The sequence below is a fragment of the Penicillium manginii genome, assembly GCF_028828005.1.
Source record: "Penicillium manginii strain IBT 31320 chromosome Unknown utg000004l:1.0-7231830.0:1.0-7236170.0, whole genome shotgun sequence".
In the NCBI taxonomy this organism is placed as follows: domain Eukaryota; kingdom Fungi; phylum Ascomycota; class Eurotiomycetes; order Eurotiales; family Aspergillaceae; genus Penicillium; species Penicillium manginii.
In genome coordinates, this window is record NW_026643105.1 from 1,030,784 (window position 1) to 1,046,257 (window position 15,474).

Consider the following 15,474-nt stretch of genomic DNA (forward strand, 5'->3'; position numbering starts at 1 on the left):
ACCTGCTGGAGATGGCGATGATCTGTAGCCACTCAACGTCGAACCTGGGCAATAGGCGCGGGGCTGGCCTATTCTGAAAAGGGAAGTTTGAAGCAATAGCCAATGAAAGAGCGGAATTTTGACAAGCCTATCATGTCTCGAGTTCTATGTTTGCGGGGAAATATTATCAAAGAAGACAGGGAGGTCGGGGTAATAAGATTTACCTAAGAGCTTGCCGCTTAGATCTTCCAGAAACCCGGGGCTCTTAGCGACTTTTATCCGACTCACCAAGTTTCTGACGCCACTTAATGTTGTTTTTCAGGTTGCTTAGGTAGTTGCTTTATCGTTTGATATGACAGAAAAGTGACCATACTAGTAGTACTATGTATGCATTCCCTCTGCTGCTTGTTCTCGGCGGGTAACTACCTATATTCCGACATCATTATCAACGTCCCATAGAACATCAATTCGCTCTACTTCTTGTCCCATTGCATATACCATATACCAGGCAGCCATGATCTTCCCAGGATTGGTGTTCATTCATTACCGATTCGCTTCCAAGTTTATCTCTTGTCCTCATGACAGACTCCACACTTCGACGCCATCTATCCCAGGATTCACCAAGATTGACCAATTGCGTCAAATTGCGCCGCCCCGCAATTCCAACCTCGCCTATCAATGAGATGGGACTCCGCCTTTGCTTTCCATATCGCTATTGCGACGCCACTGGCATTCTTAAGCCCCCTCCCGAGGTCGCTCGTATCTCATCGAGAGGCGCGGACTATTCTCCGATAACTCCATTTCCCCAATCCCCCATTTCCCCGAATTCAACCAACCAGCAACCCGCTATCTAGCAACTATCATTCGGGGAAACTTCTAGAGACCCCGGCATTTCATTTACCTCCGTCTGCCCCACGCATGTCATGCAATAAATAGCTTGTTAAAACAGCAAAGCATTCAACGCATTCGAACCATCAGCTTGGTACTACTTCTTCCACAAGTTGAGAATGACCTCCGTATTTCGCAATGGGCGAATCTTCGCACCATCACTTTCCTCATCACTTTACTCGGGCAAAGGTGGCAATGAATTCGCCGATGGAATGATCGTCGAGAACGATCAGATCTCATACGTTGGGCCACTTGACGATACCAAAATCCCCCATGGCGCCACGGTTGTTGATCTGGAGAATCGTGTCGTGGTGCCGGGCTTCATTGATGCCCACGTGCATATTCTGCATTATGGCCACTCATTGCGTAAAGTGAACCTTATCGACTGCACGTCTCTCGAGCAGATCCAAGAAACTATCAAATCATACGCGACGGAAAATCCATCCGTATCTCATATTCTCTGCCGCGGATGGATTCAATCCACTACCAATGGTGTCGCCCTCGCCAGCATGCTGGATAGCATTGATTCTCGACCGATCCTGATTGACGCGTTCGATCTTCACTCAATGTGGTGCAATTCCGCTGCGCTGGATGAAATGAAGGCCCACACAGCTCCCGACCTCCCCGGTGGTACTATCCATCGGGATGAGACTGGCAAGGCTTCTGGTCTTCTGGATGAATCTGCTCTCATGAACCTTGCCTGGCCATTCGTGGAGAGTCTCTACTCCACCGAAGACAAAATCAGTGCCCTTGACATCGCAGTCTCTTCCTATACGGCCGCGGGGTATACCGGTATTGTCGATATGGCCATGGACGAAGAGACATGGAAACTCCTTGAAGAATATCGCGAAAAGAAAAACGTTCCTTTCCACATCGCAGCACACTGGCTCGTCCCATACACGGATGACCAACAAACAAATTTTACCTTTGTTGACCGAGCCATCGAACTTAACAGGCAGTACAAGGACCCCAACTTCACAGTTGTGGGTATCAAACTCATCTGCGACGGTGTTGTTGACGGCTGCACCGCCGCTCTCTTGCAACCATACACCGGAAAATCCGACCCAGTAGAGCCAATCTGGCCAGCCGATAAATTGAAAGAAGTTGTTCAGCGCGCCGACGAAGCCGGACTCCAGTGTGCCATCCACGCTATTGGTGACAAGGCCATCAACCAATCCATCAACGTCTTAGCAGAAGTCGGCACCCCAGGCCGACGACACAGAATTGAACATCTCGAGATGAGCACCTCAGAGGACGCGAAGCGTCTTGGCGAGCTCGGTATCACAGCCTCCATCCAGCCCGTCCACTCGGATCCCGCTCTTTTCAAAGCTTGGCCTACTCTAGTCGGACCCCATCGCTGCAAGCGTGCCTTTGCGTACAAGGAGTTCTTGGACGGTGGCGCTCCTATCGCTATTGGAACTGATGCACCTACTGCGCGTCATCTTCCCTTCCCAAATCTTTACAATGCTACCACTAGGCGATCAGCGCTTGAGCCGGAGAGCACTGACACTGTTAATGCCCACTTTGGGCTCAGCTTGGCTGAGGCTGCTACCGCTGCTACGACTGGAGCAGCGTATGCACGGTTTGCTGACTCTTGGACGGGTAGCTTGAAGCAAGGATTGAGTGCGGACTTTTTGGTTGTTGATATGGAGTGGTCACCCGAAACACTTCTACAAGCGAAGGTCGCTCAGACGTGGTATCGGGGCAAGAAGGTATATGATGTTAACGGAACTCAAGGAAACTAGCTGTCTTGGGACATAATGGAGTGACTAAGATGACCTCTTTTGTACTACTAGAGCCCGATGTTAGTGCCAGTGTCTAAACGACTATGAATGTGCTAAAATGACGTGATAGCTTCATGGTATTGGGTGTCAGCTAGAACGACTACACCGCCATGTGCATAAATTGTAGAGAAAAATAACATGACATGAAACCGGAAAATGCAGGGGAAGTAGAAATGTATCCAGCAAGTATAGACATATAATCATTAGCACGACCCAGTCTAAGACAGTGGCGCCCAGTGACACGTAATCACAAACAAGGGTATTGTCAAGAAAATCATGGAAAGCGAGTAGATAGATCAAACTTGGTCCTCGGTCTTTGCGGCAGGCTCTGCGGCAGACTCTGCGGCGGGTGCAGCGGCCTCTGCGGCGGCCTCTGCGATGGGCTCTGCGGTGGGCTCTGCGGTGGGCTCTGCGGTGGGCTCTGCGGTGGGCTCTGCGGTGGGCTCTACGGTGGGCTCTGCGACGGGCTCATCATCAGTGGCCTTGCCCCAAGCACGCTCGAAAGCGGAATCCGCGCCGATATCAGCGTCAGTCTCCACACCGATATTATTTCTCTGTTCCTGGGCAGCAAGGGAGATAATCTCTTCCTCTACCTCCTCTTTCTCGACAAGGACAGGGACACTCTGGGAGATTTCCTCGGTGTCAATCTCCTTATCCACCATCACTGGTGCGAACGAAGATGACTCCAGGTTCACCGAAGGTGAGTCTTCGGCCTCGACAGGCACACCCTTATTGTTGTTACCAAGTAGTTCAAGATCGAAGTTAGAGCTATAGATGACAGCAGAGAATGCCTCCAGCTCGCGAACGTTCTGTTCCATAGGACCAAGATATTCATTAGGCTGGTGGGAGCCATTGCCGATAACGTGTGCCTGGCGGGCCATGACAGCAAGCAAGTTAGCAAGCTTTGTCTTGCGCTCTGACGCAGGCGGGATGACGGTGGCGATGGAGTCGAATGACTGGGGTGCAGTTTCAGGGACAGTAGCCGAGGTCTTGAATGCCTCGTTTGCACACTTCTGGTCTACCAGGGTAGAGAATCCCTCATTGTTAAGAAGAGTCAGAACGAAGGAGAAGGAAGGAGAGTCGATTAGATCAGCGGTCTCGTCGAGGAGATGGCGCAGTTTGGACGCAGTCTGCGAGGAGGATGGGTCTGCCACTCCTTCTACGCCAGATTCGCGCAGAACAGTCTCCTCTTCCTCTGTGGGCGGGAGTAGACATGAAAGCCATTTCTTGGCTCTGTGAAATTGGTTCGGTCAGCACTGTGAATGGTATACTCGGATATTACGTGTAGTGCTCACCGTCGCTCATCTTCGGTATTACCCTCGACCTTCTTCCGGATTTGAAGGGTCAACTCCGACAGCTTGGAGAGACTGATATCCTCACGGGGGTTAAGAGGGCCAAAGACCTCCTCCACGGCAGGCTGAACGCGTTCCATTAATTCCTGCCACCCACGGTGAAGCAGCCACCAGCTGAAAGCAAGGTATCGTCGATTTGTCTCGAAATCATCGCCAAGAGTTTGGGTAATATCGTCATCATGGTCTTCAAGGCTGATAGGTGAATCTGCCGAAGGAGTAGCAAGAGAAATGACACTAGAGAGGTAGTTTCGGCGACCGAGGAGGTTCAGTTGGATGCGGGTGAAGATGGTGAGCAACGAGAGGGTATAAATGAGGGTAAAGGACCGGGTGATTGCTGCAGATGTGTTAGCCGCTGGTATTTGAGGCAGAAGGGCGTTTTCAAAGCCCTGCATCCACACATACATGTGATCTTGACCTCGTTCCATAGCTGGGTCTTGTTGCGTTTCGGTCGAGATTGTTCTTCCGAGTCCACGGACTCCCCCACCTGGCTGGCATGCACAAAGCCTTCGCTCTGGAAGCTGGAGAGGCTCTTGCGGTCGTCCTCGGGTAGACTTGGGGCTACAGAGCTCATGTCTGAGCCTGTACCTTCTCCGGCACTGATGCGGGCCAACCTCTCCGCCCGCTTCTTCTGTAGCTCCTTGGTGAGCTCCTCCACGGGGAGCGCTTCAATGACATTCTCGGTTGCGGTGGGTAATAGGGCGAGGACGGTATAGGTACAGTCGGTTTGGTTTTGTTCGAAACGTCGTCGCAGACTGTTGATTTGATGGTTAGCTAGGGTCTAAACTCGAAACTCTGTGTGGCTGGGGAGGGATTGGATCCGTCGAAAGCTGGCAGGCAAGCCGATAAGGCGACAGGGGCACCTGGAGAATGGAGGAGGAATGACAGGAAAGGAATAACTTACTTCTCTTTTGCGATTCGATCACTGCTCATGCGCTCACGCGCCTCGGAGATCTTAGACAATAGGTACTGCCCGGCTAAGTAGCCTGCTCCAAGCACGCCGGCCCCGATCGCAAAGCCCTTGCGATTGCGCTGGAACCAGCGCCTCGTGGCCCCGATCATGGTATTTTGTAGATGAAAATAATTGATGGCAGGATGGCAGGTGTTGATGCCAGAACCCGACCATGTGCGACGGAGGAGGGAGGTTGTTTGCCGATCGTGGAGGGCCGGGGGAGTTGGAGCGGCCTCGGCTAGACTCGATGCGGAGAAGATTGTGATCGAACCACTCCATGTTTATACCACATGGTCTTTTTTTTTCTTCGGGCACCTAGATGTGATGCCCAAGTATCTGTTGCGGAGTAATTTATGATTATTTCAATCATCACCATTTCCTCAATAAACTTGAACCTGCTAAGAAATGGCTGCCCTGCAGCGGCAACCCCGGATTCGGTGTGATTGTTCCTAATGAGGAAATCCCTCGATGCCGCTTTAACTCAATTAGCCGCGGTACAAACAGAATAGATATTAGTTAGCAGATGAGTAGCTGCGACATTATATCATAATAATATTTCCTTAAGATGGAAATTTTCTCTCAAAATGGGCCGTACAGAATTTCTTTTCTACCTCAGGAGCCATTATTAAAAAAGTGCCTGGGAAAGATGTTGGTTGTCTGAGGTTGAACGAAGACGTGTCTGTGCAATACCTGAAATTTGTCTGAGTCTTTTGCTCGCATGAAAAAGATAACATTGTAAAGATTCATTTCTTATTGCTACGAGCCTGGCATTAACTCAAGGAGGCCCGTGCAAATCATCCTATCTCCATCGCTCGGGGTTTCAACCCCCAGGCCAACAGAAGAAGACACCAGTTTCCATTTCGGGTCGTTCTCGCAAATATCAAACTCCAGGTGGTCGACTTGGACTTTCCTCTTGGAATAGCCAAGGACATTGGGTGTCTGACATATCCATTTCAGATCTTGAAGCACTCCATGTGGGGCTACTTTCATTTATTTAGGCTTCGAGAGGATCCTGAAACAGCACAGGATCAAGGGGTTAATTGAACAGGGTCTTTCTACTCCATAATTTCTCGGCATATTGTAACTATGCTTGCCAAGAAGAAGCAACTGCTATTTCTTCAGAATAATGTTCAGTTATCACTATGTTCTTCGTAGCTCTATAAGAACCCCGACATCCGGCGAAGTTGTTCAAGTTAGTACTACCAGTATTACCAAACTTGAAACACTCTTAGCTTTCATCCAAAATGATGAAGGCAACCGCTCTTTTAGCACTGACTGCTGCAGCCCAGGCACATACAGTCGCCTGGACCAGAGGCATGTATTGCTTTGGAGGTCCAGATCTTTCTACCGACAATGCCAACACAAATACCGCGGTCGACCCGCTGTATAATCTAGCCCACGAGGACTGGTGGTTCCAACACGATCGCGGCTGCGATGCTGCACCACCCGCAGACGGCGACATACTCGAGCTTCCTGCTGGCGGCAAGTTCACCGTCGAACTGGCCCACAACCGGGCCCAAACCACGCTGTCATACGATGGAAATTACAGCTCTGCTTGGCCGGATGGGAAAGACCATCCAGAAGACTGGGCTGGTCCTGGAAGCCCACCAGAATGTATTCAGGACGACGGGGCAATGCATACCAACAATCAGTCTAAGGCTGCGGGCACCGCATTTGCCATCAGTTACCAGTCTGAGTTGAGCAAGGTCACGATGGATAACCTGGCTGTGTTCACTGTTTTAGAGCAGTAAGTTCCAGAAAAGAACAGGATATAAATTGCTTAACTGACACTTCTTATTAGCACTCCATGGAAACGTCTTGCTACCTATGAGGTCCCTGCCGATCTCCCGGCTTGTCCAGAGGGTGGATGTACTTGTGCGTGGCTCTGGGTACGTCGGTGATATCTTATGTCTCACTTCACAACTAACGCTCGCTTAGGCTCCAAATGGATGTGGACAGCCTAATATGTGAGCTTTAATTCCTTTACCTTTGTTCTACTGAGTCGCTAAATGATCGTTCCAAAACAGGTACATGGCCGGTTATAAATGCAACGTAACCGAATCAACATCGTCCAAAAAGATCGCGCCTGCTCAGATCGCCAGATACTGCGAGGATGACACTACAAATTGTGTTAAAGGTGCCAAGCAAATGATTGCCTTCAACCGTAAGAAGAATGATTCAAGACAGAACTTTGCTTCAGCTAATCATAAAACAGAGAAAACTGGAAACAATGTCCAAGTACCCGATGGGAAGACACCTATGTACAATAAGGCATGGGGGTGGAAAACTGGTATGTGATATGTCCCGTTTCTCTTGGATCTAGGAAGAAATAATACTAATAAATCTTTCGTACCTCGAAGGCGCTCAGAATGACATATTTGTTTGAAGCGGGCCACACACAAGTCGTATTCAATTATTTGATTAGCTCACGACGAACTTCGCCACGGTTGAATATAGCGATGATGACACTTAGTTGCGGCATGGTGCGGATAAAGACACAATGGCTTCTCCTTCTAAATGCGGCTAGGCTTTAAGTAGTTTGAATCTGGAAATAAGTGGATGACGGTGGATATGGGACTGCTGAGGCAGTAAAGGCTACTGGCACCTAAGGCCTTATAGGTACAACGGCTTCACATGAAATGAGCTGATAGTCATCTACAACTACATGGCTGCATGCCATTTTAACCCCATCAAAACAGCCAGCAATAGAAAAACCACCACCTTCACTGTCTTGACTTCATCTCTATGTTGGTTCAACCAATCCTCCAACTTCAGTCGCCAAATAGGGTTGCCGCCATCTCGGAGTGCAGATTGTAGAGCTGGAAGTCCATCTAGACTGCGATTATTGCATTCTTGCTGATATTTTTGCGTCCTGCCGGAGCTAACCATTTTTGCTGCAGAACGATTCAATGTCTCGCGGTCTTTCAGATATGGTTTGGACTCGTCGGTTTCGGAATCGGTGTCCAAAGCCAATAATGGAACACCATAGCCGCAAGAGGTTTGCACCTAGATAACTCGTCAGAATGCTAGATGAATTAGATTATACCTACAGCGGAGTGCTAACCTTGAAAACATCAAGTTTGATAACAGCACGCGCTCCCGCAACCTCGGACTTGCCCATACGCTTCAGGTATACAGCAAACTCGGGCTGATCCCACTCAATAACAGTTCCAGTACAAAAGAGTCGCATGATACGAGGAGACGCATCGAACGAACAAAACATTAAGGTAATGCGACCATTTTCGCGCAGATGGGAAATCGTCTCGCACCCAGACCCGGTTGAATCAATGTACGCTACCTGGTTTGGATCAAGGATGGCAAGACAAGAATCCGGTAGGCCCTTTGGAGAAAGGTTGACATGTCGACCCCGAAGAGGGGCAGATGCCACGAAAAAGACCTTCTGGCGCAAGGCCCATTGCCCTAGGTCGTCGGAAATAGACCCATAGAATTTGCCCATGACTGTAGTGGTGTTGGGAAAAGAGGTTGGAGTGTCCAAGTGCGGAGTCGACGTAACTAGTACCCACTATGACGATCAAATGCAATTGGAGTGGTATACGCCCACCGGTGTGTATTATAAAATACGATACTGCGCGATTCAGCGGTCTAGATGCTAAAGCCAAGGCTATCACATCATATAAGCAATACCCCTATTTTGAAAATCCATTGCCAACAAGGCCCCAAGTGGTTACCCATTGCAATTAATGGGCCTTTCAAAGCACACCGGGCATTTTAAGATGAGAAGCTGAGTAGGGAGAGAAGATTGATAGCTTTAAATTGATAGGGACTAGGAATCATATCTCGTTAACTTCATTGTTATGACTCATCGCAATTTGATTCCCCGCACTCGCAGCATCAGGTTTCTCGTAAGTACTAGTTAGTACGGCCTGTGATACAAATACGAGTCAATCACATGTCCTGCTCCTATCCAAAAATTACTCAGTATTAAGTAACCAAGCCGCAAAATTGCCAATTGATTGATCTCATGAGATATTTCAGATATCGATTAATAGCTGTGCAGGACTTATTGGAATTTTGTCTTGGTGGTCTAGCCACTCAGCTCTTCCAGCATAGCTTCCACCTCACCATCAAAATGGTTCAGGAAATCCTCCAGCCCACGACTCGAATTCCAACCAAGTTTGTTCCGAGCAAAATCAGCCCTAGCTCTCGAGCTAAAGAAAATTATTAGTATGAAATTGTAAAAGCTATGGGGAATCCACCTACTTCGATGCGAGAGAGATCTCTGCTTTACTCTCGCTGCCGTTGGTAATTGCGTCAGCTGCCTCATTGAGACTAATTGACTGGACATTGTTTGTCACGAGAAGATTTCGCTTGTGCAATGCATCAGCGATTCCCTGGCTAACCTGAAGCCAGGTATGTTCGCCACTTTCGACAAAGAAGATAGCCTCTGCGCCTGAAGGAAGCCAGCTTTGCTTCTCGACGACAGCACGGAAGAGACGGAGGTAGAAGTCGGAAAGATCGTCAATATGCACATGGTTCCAAATCTTGAAATAGCCCGGTCAGACAATAAATACTGTAGAAACTTGAAAGCACATCATGGATGTTATAACTTACGCCTTTGCCGCTTTCAATCACTGCCGCGGATCCACGCTTCCGGGCCAAACGTGCAAGATTTGGGACCTGTTGACTCAGGGTCGCAAATGGACCGGATCCCTTTCCGTCTGTCAAGTGTGAGCATAATATTTGATTTGAGGGAGGGACATTTTTCCAACATACAGATGGTTGGAGGGACGACAATGTACGTTTTAATGCCAAGGCTCTTTCCCGTCTCGACGACAGCAACATCGGTGACGCGCTGTCCGTAGACTTCGGGATGCCCTTTCTCCATGGCATAGATGTCATCTTTCTCGTCGGACCAAATTTTACCGTTCTGGTCGATGCCGGTATAAGGGTGATCTCCCAGGATTGAAGTGCCGGATGTCTGAAATAGATCAGCTCTGGTTCTTAGTAACCCTCTCTGTTCATTAAAGGTCTTACATGAATCAGATATGCATCCTTCCCTGTGTCCTTCTTTCTTAAGGCCAAGCCTTCAATCAGTGCCTTGGCAGAGCTGTCATGGGATGCGGATGCCGCATTGATCACAACTGGAAAATGTTAGCAACTTGAACGGTGCAAATGTATGTAGTTAATAAAAAAAAGCTCATTACCATCATTCTTAGATGCTACATTCTTGCAAGCCTCCAGATCATCCAATCCCTCGAATCGCAATGGCTTTACTCCCAGAGCTTCCAGCTTGGCCGCCTGCTCTGGGCGACGGATGAGAGCAGAAATACTCAGCTGGGAAGCCTGTGATGAGCGCAGAATCTCAGAGAGAATTGATCCACCGCTAGTCAAAATGACTCAGATTAGATTTATATTCTGAAATTATTTGCAAATACCAGCGCCCAGGTGAGCTGCACATACATGTAGCCAGTTGCGCCCACAACGAGAACTTGTATTTTGCTGGTATCCATTGAGAATGGGAGACTCGGACAAAAGTCGTTGGAATAATTTTGAGGTCGTCTTAAGTACTGTCGGTCAATCCAGTGAGAAACATCAAAAGAAATCTGTTTGCCTGAAGTATTTATACCATTTTGCCATCTATAACCGTCTCATGTCAATGGTCAACGTTCATTATTAATTCCCCCGACAGCGACAACTTCAAGAGAAAAAACTCTCCGGATTACCAATGTTCGGCCTGAAGATCCCATTTCTGACGTCTATAAACTCCGTCCTATCCAACACCTGGGCAAGATGGAGGTTGGACCTTCCCCTGCTTTGGAGTGGAGGAGGATTGCTAAGCGGGTGGGGGCATTTTCATAGAAGCGCTGGTGTGATTGGTAGAGCCAGACAAGCTCCTAGATTCGAGATGAGAAATACGGTGCTCGGTACCTAGGTAAACATATTAGGCAGCTGGGTGGAAGTTCCGATAGTATTAGGGAGTATTTTATATTGACTGCCCTAAGTTAAGGCTATCTCTTATATCTATATCCTAAAATTATTAGTAATCCCTAAATAAATCTTAGACCTAGCTAGTACCTCTAAGTCTCTTAGTAATATAATCTTACTACTAGACTGCGGCATACCCGCGGACTCGCGAGGATACCCGCACCCTTAAATAGCGGGCGGAGGGTAGGAGATTGATATCCACACCCGCAGCGGGTTGCCAGGAGTTCTTCACTGTTGAGTTGGGAGATGAGTGTTCGACAATGGAGACTGAGTTTGGAGTTACTCTTGCCTAACTCTATGAGTGAAATCTCAGCAGTAAGATCACATCCATCAAACCCAAACCCCCCCCCCGGAGACGAGTCAAGCTAATTCCAAACTATAGTTGGAAAAACATGTACGAACCATTGGCTCGGATATGCCTACTGCTTCAAGGGTCCCACGGCCATGGCAAGTAGCTCAGCTGGTGCGCCTACACAGACTGGCATCGCGTCCAATTGAAACGAATATTACACGGTCGTTTCCGGAGACTCGTGCGCGGCGGTCGAGGATGCGTTTGAACTAACATTTGCGCAGCTGTACGAGTGGAATTCGGTGATTGGATCAGATTGTCAGTATTTGGATGTTGGCTATACCATTTGTGTTGGCGTTTCATAGACCTGCACCAAGAGCAGAATAGCAGCCCTGGGAAGAAAAGATTAGTCACAGTAGAGGTAAAGAATGATCATTAATATACATGATTTTTGGCCAGAAATACATCCCTCGGGCGTTGGGATCTGTCTCCGCTTAAAACTGAAAACCAATGGCCGGTGGCCGTCGATACTCAACGCTCCAATCCCCATCACCAGTCATGTTTGAGGAGGCACCAGTCTGCGCCTTACCATATAGAACCTTCATCCAGCCAACCTCGTCCAACGTACACCCGTACACTGGCTCGTGTCCATCGTCTGGTCCCCCTCCTGCAGCCAACTCTTCGGGGTCCCACTCTAGGGGCCACCTACCATTGATCAGAATCACAAATCCAGTTGTATTATACGCTTCCAAGTCCTCGGTCGGTATATCCAGCACAGAATGTAACGCCTCCTCGTCAACCATGAGACACAGTCGATATCGGGCCGAGTACGCCCTCTCTGCTCTTTCGTATGGTACCATTTGCTCCGTCTCGCAAGCCACCCTCGCCCACTCCTTGAAAGCGTCCCGTATTTGATCAGGCGTGGCCCCGTCAAAGCGGCGCGCGTCTTCCATCACAACAGGCCGAAATGAATCCAAAATGTCGAGCCCATCGTCGCTTTCCAGTTCTGTGCGGACACTCCCCATGAACCGATCGAGGAATTTCGCCCAGTCCGCGTCGCTCTTATAGGTGGTTCGGTACATGGTGATACCCCAGTAACGGAACCCGTCCGTCTCCAAATTTCTCTCAATGAGGTCAGCCATGTTGTCGCACATTCGAAGCCATGGAGTTCTCTTGGAATCTTGGATGACCATGGTTGCTGATGTGGACGAAAATGGCCGGGCTAGTGATTCCCCCCCCGACCGGGAGAAATCGTTGAGTCTTTGGCTTAGTGCCCGGATATGCTATTTTCTCTAATCGTGAGACGAAGACGGCTTGTGCAGTGCAGCACATAGACAAAGATGCAATGCTAGAGCTTGTTGTCGTAGGGGTGCTGGACAAGTATGTTGAGCTTCTGAGGAAAACTCGGGAAGAGAATAAAAACGACATTGAATCATCCGTAGCTTGCCGAGGAAATTAAAGAATTATTTTCAGATACAGAAACCGGGAAATCGCGATTCACATCCACGCCTGTGCACTAGCCACTTACGTTCTGTGATACTTGGCGGGTTTGATGTTCAAGCCTTGGAGCCTTACTGCCTGAGAGTTTTTTGATTTGTAAGCAAACATGTGCAACTGAGCGTCCATTGTGGTGAGGTGAGGACTTGGGTGAATAAGTAGTGTCTAAATTTATATGGGGAATACTACTAGTAGTAAATTTGGGACGTAGGTGTTATAGGTAGTCCAGGTTCTTTTTTGCTAGTATAACTATCTTCTAAATCTCTTAGAACTTCTATCTAGCTACCTACACTTACCGAGCTCCCTAGGAGAAATCTTTTGTCTGTTTTCGCTGCTGTGTGCCCAGGTGTTGTTTTGAGGGTTTATTCTTATTTCTTATGTTGCTGCTAAGTACTCCGTACTCCGTAAAATAGGGAGAATTCATCACGCAACCAGAAGGATTTATGAGGAGCAGAAGATCAATAATTGAAATAAAAAAGAGAAAAAAAGCAATTACATCGCACCGGTTATTATCTCAGCTAAATATCTCATCTCTGATTGGTCCACAGATATCTCAGCTGGTCAAGATCGAAACGGGCCCCGTACTCCGTAAGGGTTGAAGATGAGATGGTGGCACCTATGGACTACCGTAGCCCAGAGAACCAGTACATCCTGTAGCAAGACTCCCCCTCCACCATCCCAAACAACTCCTCCTTTGACACATCCCTTCTAATTCCATGACATCCCTAGAGGAATGCCCCGGCCAATGATAAGGCGATAAGCACCGGCCTAATCCGATGGCCGACAGAAACCGCCCCGAACGCATCGGCATCATCCACTCCACCCAAGCTATCTGACCCCCCCCCCCCCCCTCCTCATGCAACATTGCTCACTGCCACTCTACACTCTCCCACACTTCGCCCTTCAAACCTGTGAATCTGTGCCTCCTGCTCCTTGCGCCTAGTCTCTAGCTTACATCGCATCGCCGGAACAAACGCAATACCCGTCCGGTCCGCGTGCTGGGCCGGTCCTCGCGGGCGGGGATGGAGCCCCGCAAAACCCCTCCGGAGTACTTCCTGGAGATCTTCGCCGACACCACCTCCGTGCGCGATGTACTGAAAGGTACCAGAGAATAGAATCGCCTGACATTTACTTGATATATACACATTGTTCAGAAACTGATCTCGTCCAGGTGTCCTAAACCTCATCTTCTTCCACCGCTACTTCCCCTCTATCCGACCCGTCACCTTCGATGTACTCGACCTCACCCTCCCCGCTATCAATGACGCAGACCTTGAAACCCTGATAGAGTCCCGCGTAGAGGCCCTCGTCCGCCAGCACCTCTCCTCGGCGGTTAGTGCGCAGGATAGGAAGGCGGGTGGGGGCGGGGGCGTACGGGGACGCATCGCTGTGGAGTTCTATGAGAAGAAACGCCGGCGCTCAGGGATGTGGTTCGGCGGACTTGCTGGGAATGGAGAGGAAGAGGTTTGTTGGGAGATTTGGACGTTGGATGTTACCATTGCGACGCCGCGGACTGAGTCTGGTGAGTTGAGTCATTTCCTGGTGCGAGGGGTTACTTCCGTGGATATGTGGCCTTGTGGGCATTCTTGAAGTTCCTTATTTTCTTTCTCTCTAGCGGCTACACTGGTATATACCTGTTTGTCTATCCGGAGAGACTTGAAATGTAGAAACTGAGATCCACGGACTCTACCCTTGCGCTTTATCCCCAATTTCTATATCTCACATACTGATTGACCGGCAGAACGCGCAAAGGTCCGCAAGGCAATGGAAAATATGCTCCAGAAGGCTGCACTCAAGATTCTCAACGTTGTCAACAAGGACAAGGATCACATCCCACCAATTACAACTAGCGACTCAAATCCATTCCCTTACCGCATCGTGGTCAACCCACGGACCGACGGCTGGGGCAACCGCATGGGCCTGTACTAGTTCAAGTCCCAGATTGAACATGGGAATATAAGTCACATCAGGAAATCTGAAAGCCATGCTAAACATGAAGGAAGTAAGAATGTGACTGAACCGTGTCTTTCTGTACAAATACAAATTGCAGCCGAGAAGCGCTTCAATGATTACAGCTTACCAATATACATGCGCACAGGACCTGTGGGAATGAATTGAAATGGAGGCAGGACCTCACAAGGAACCCAGATGGTCTTGCGTCCTTGAACAATACAATTAATTTTTTTTTATTTGGTCCCATTTATCCCTTCAGCCTAGCCACACTGAACTTAATTCGGGAATGACAATCACGAAATATCAAACAAGTTGAATGCTGCATATATTTTGCATTAGTAGATCTACCCTACAGGGTCAGCCTCAGTCATACCTTCCTCGGGTTCTTAAACCAGGCAGAGGAAGGCACGTTGCTGTCCAACAGGCAAGTATGACCTGCTCCCCAAACAACAGTGGGGTTAAGGGGTTTAAGGTATCATATGATCTCGTCAATGCTCTCTGGGTGTCTCCGCAGTAGTAGTAGCTTCAGATCTTAGTAGCTTTAGATCTCCCTTGGTTAAAATTTGCAACATCATTAGGCCCGTAAAGATGACAGGTGAGGAAACTTGGTGAAATTCGCACTCTCCACCGAGGCATCAAAATCGACGGCATGGTAGGATCCTTTTGCGAAAAGTTTTCAACCTGGTCTCCTCAAAAATAGCCTTGAATCTTTCAGACTTTGTTACTTCACTTGATACCGGAACGTTAGCACCGCAAAGTTAGCACCGCAAAGTATGCATGTCATTTCAGAACTCTATGACGTATCGTATCGACCTGCCCCCCTTTGGCACGAGGTCG

General features: G+C 48.7%; 7 protein-coding genes across 7 annotated transcripts; 3 read left to right on the top strand and 4 right to left on the bottom strand.

The window, feature by feature from the left end:
• Positions 1–986: 986 nt before the first annotated feature.
• Positions 987–2,612, top strand: N7533_004099 (amidohydrolase; the record flags this gene model as incomplete). Its single annotated transcript, XM_057100749.1, has 1 exon — positions 987–2,612. The coding sequence occupies one exon, from the start codon at positions 987–989 to the stop codon at positions 2,610–2,612; it is 1,626 nt and encodes a 541-aa protein (XP_056960379.1).
• A 335-nt stretch (positions 2,613–2,947) lies between these two features.
• Positions 2,948–5,062, bottom strand: N7533_004100 (peroxisomal matrix protein importer Pex3-Penicillium chrysogenum; the record flags this gene model as incomplete). The annotated part of the gene is made up of 4 exons (XM_057100750.1): positions 2,948–3,884; positions 3,947–4,337; positions 4,406–4,755; positions 4,905–5,062. The coding sequence occupies 4 exons, from the start codon at positions 5,060–5,062 to the stop codon at positions 2,948–2,950; spliced, it is 1,836 nt and encodes a 611-aa protein (XP_056960380.1).
• A 1,134-nt stretch (positions 5,063–6,196) lies between these two features.
• N7533_004101 (lignocellulolytic auxiliary activity family 14 protein) lies at positions 6,197–6,703 on the top strand (the record flags this gene model as incomplete). The annotated part of the gene is made up of 1 exon (XM_057100751.1): positions 6,197–6,703. One exon carries the CDS (start codon positions 6,197–6,199, stop codon positions 6,701–6,703), a length of 507 nt encoding a protein of 168 aa, XP_056960381.1.
• A 910-nt stretch (positions 6,704–7,613) lies between these two features.
• On the bottom strand, positions 7,614–8,409 carry N7533_004102 (uncharacterized protein; the record flags this gene model as incomplete). The annotated part of the gene is made up of 2 exons (XM_057100752.1): positions 7,614–7,958; positions 8,017–8,409. The coding sequence occupies 2 exons, from the start codon at positions 8,407–8,409 to the stop codon at positions 7,614–7,616; spliced, it is 738 nt and encodes a 245-aa protein (XP_056960382.1).
• Positions 8,410–8,997: 588 nt separating this feature from the next.
• On the bottom strand, positions 8,998–10,423 carry N7533_004103 (uncharacterized protein; the record flags this gene model as incomplete). Its single annotated transcript, XM_057100753.1, has 7 exons — positions 8,998–9,121; positions 9,174–9,454; positions 9,525–9,631; positions 9,687–9,891; positions 9,948–10,054; positions 10,118–10,296; positions 10,374–10,423. The coding sequence occupies 7 exons, from the start codon at positions 10,421–10,423 to the stop codon at positions 8,998–9,000; spliced, it is 1,053 nt and encodes a 350-aa protein (XP_056960383.1).
• A 1,258-nt stretch (positions 10,424–11,681) lies between these two features.
• N7533_004104 (uncharacterized protein) lies at positions 11,682–12,380 on the bottom strand (the record flags this gene model as incomplete). Its single annotated transcript, XM_057100754.1, has 1 exon — positions 11,682–12,380. The coding sequence occupies one exon, from the start codon at positions 12,378–12,380 to the stop codon at positions 11,682–11,684; it is 699 nt and encodes a 232-aa protein (XP_056960384.1).
• Positions 12,381–13,706: 1,326 nt separating this feature from the next.
• N7533_004105 (autophagy-related protein 101) lies at positions 13,707–14,613 on the top strand (the record flags this gene model as incomplete). The annotated part of the gene is made up of 3 exons (XM_057100755.1): positions 13,707–13,785; positions 13,856–14,206; positions 14,426–14,613. 3 exons carry the CDS (start codon positions 13,707–13,709, stop codon positions 14,611–14,613), a joined length of 618 nt encoding a protein of 205 aa, XP_056960385.1.
• Positions 14,614–15,474: the final 861 nt, after the last annotated feature.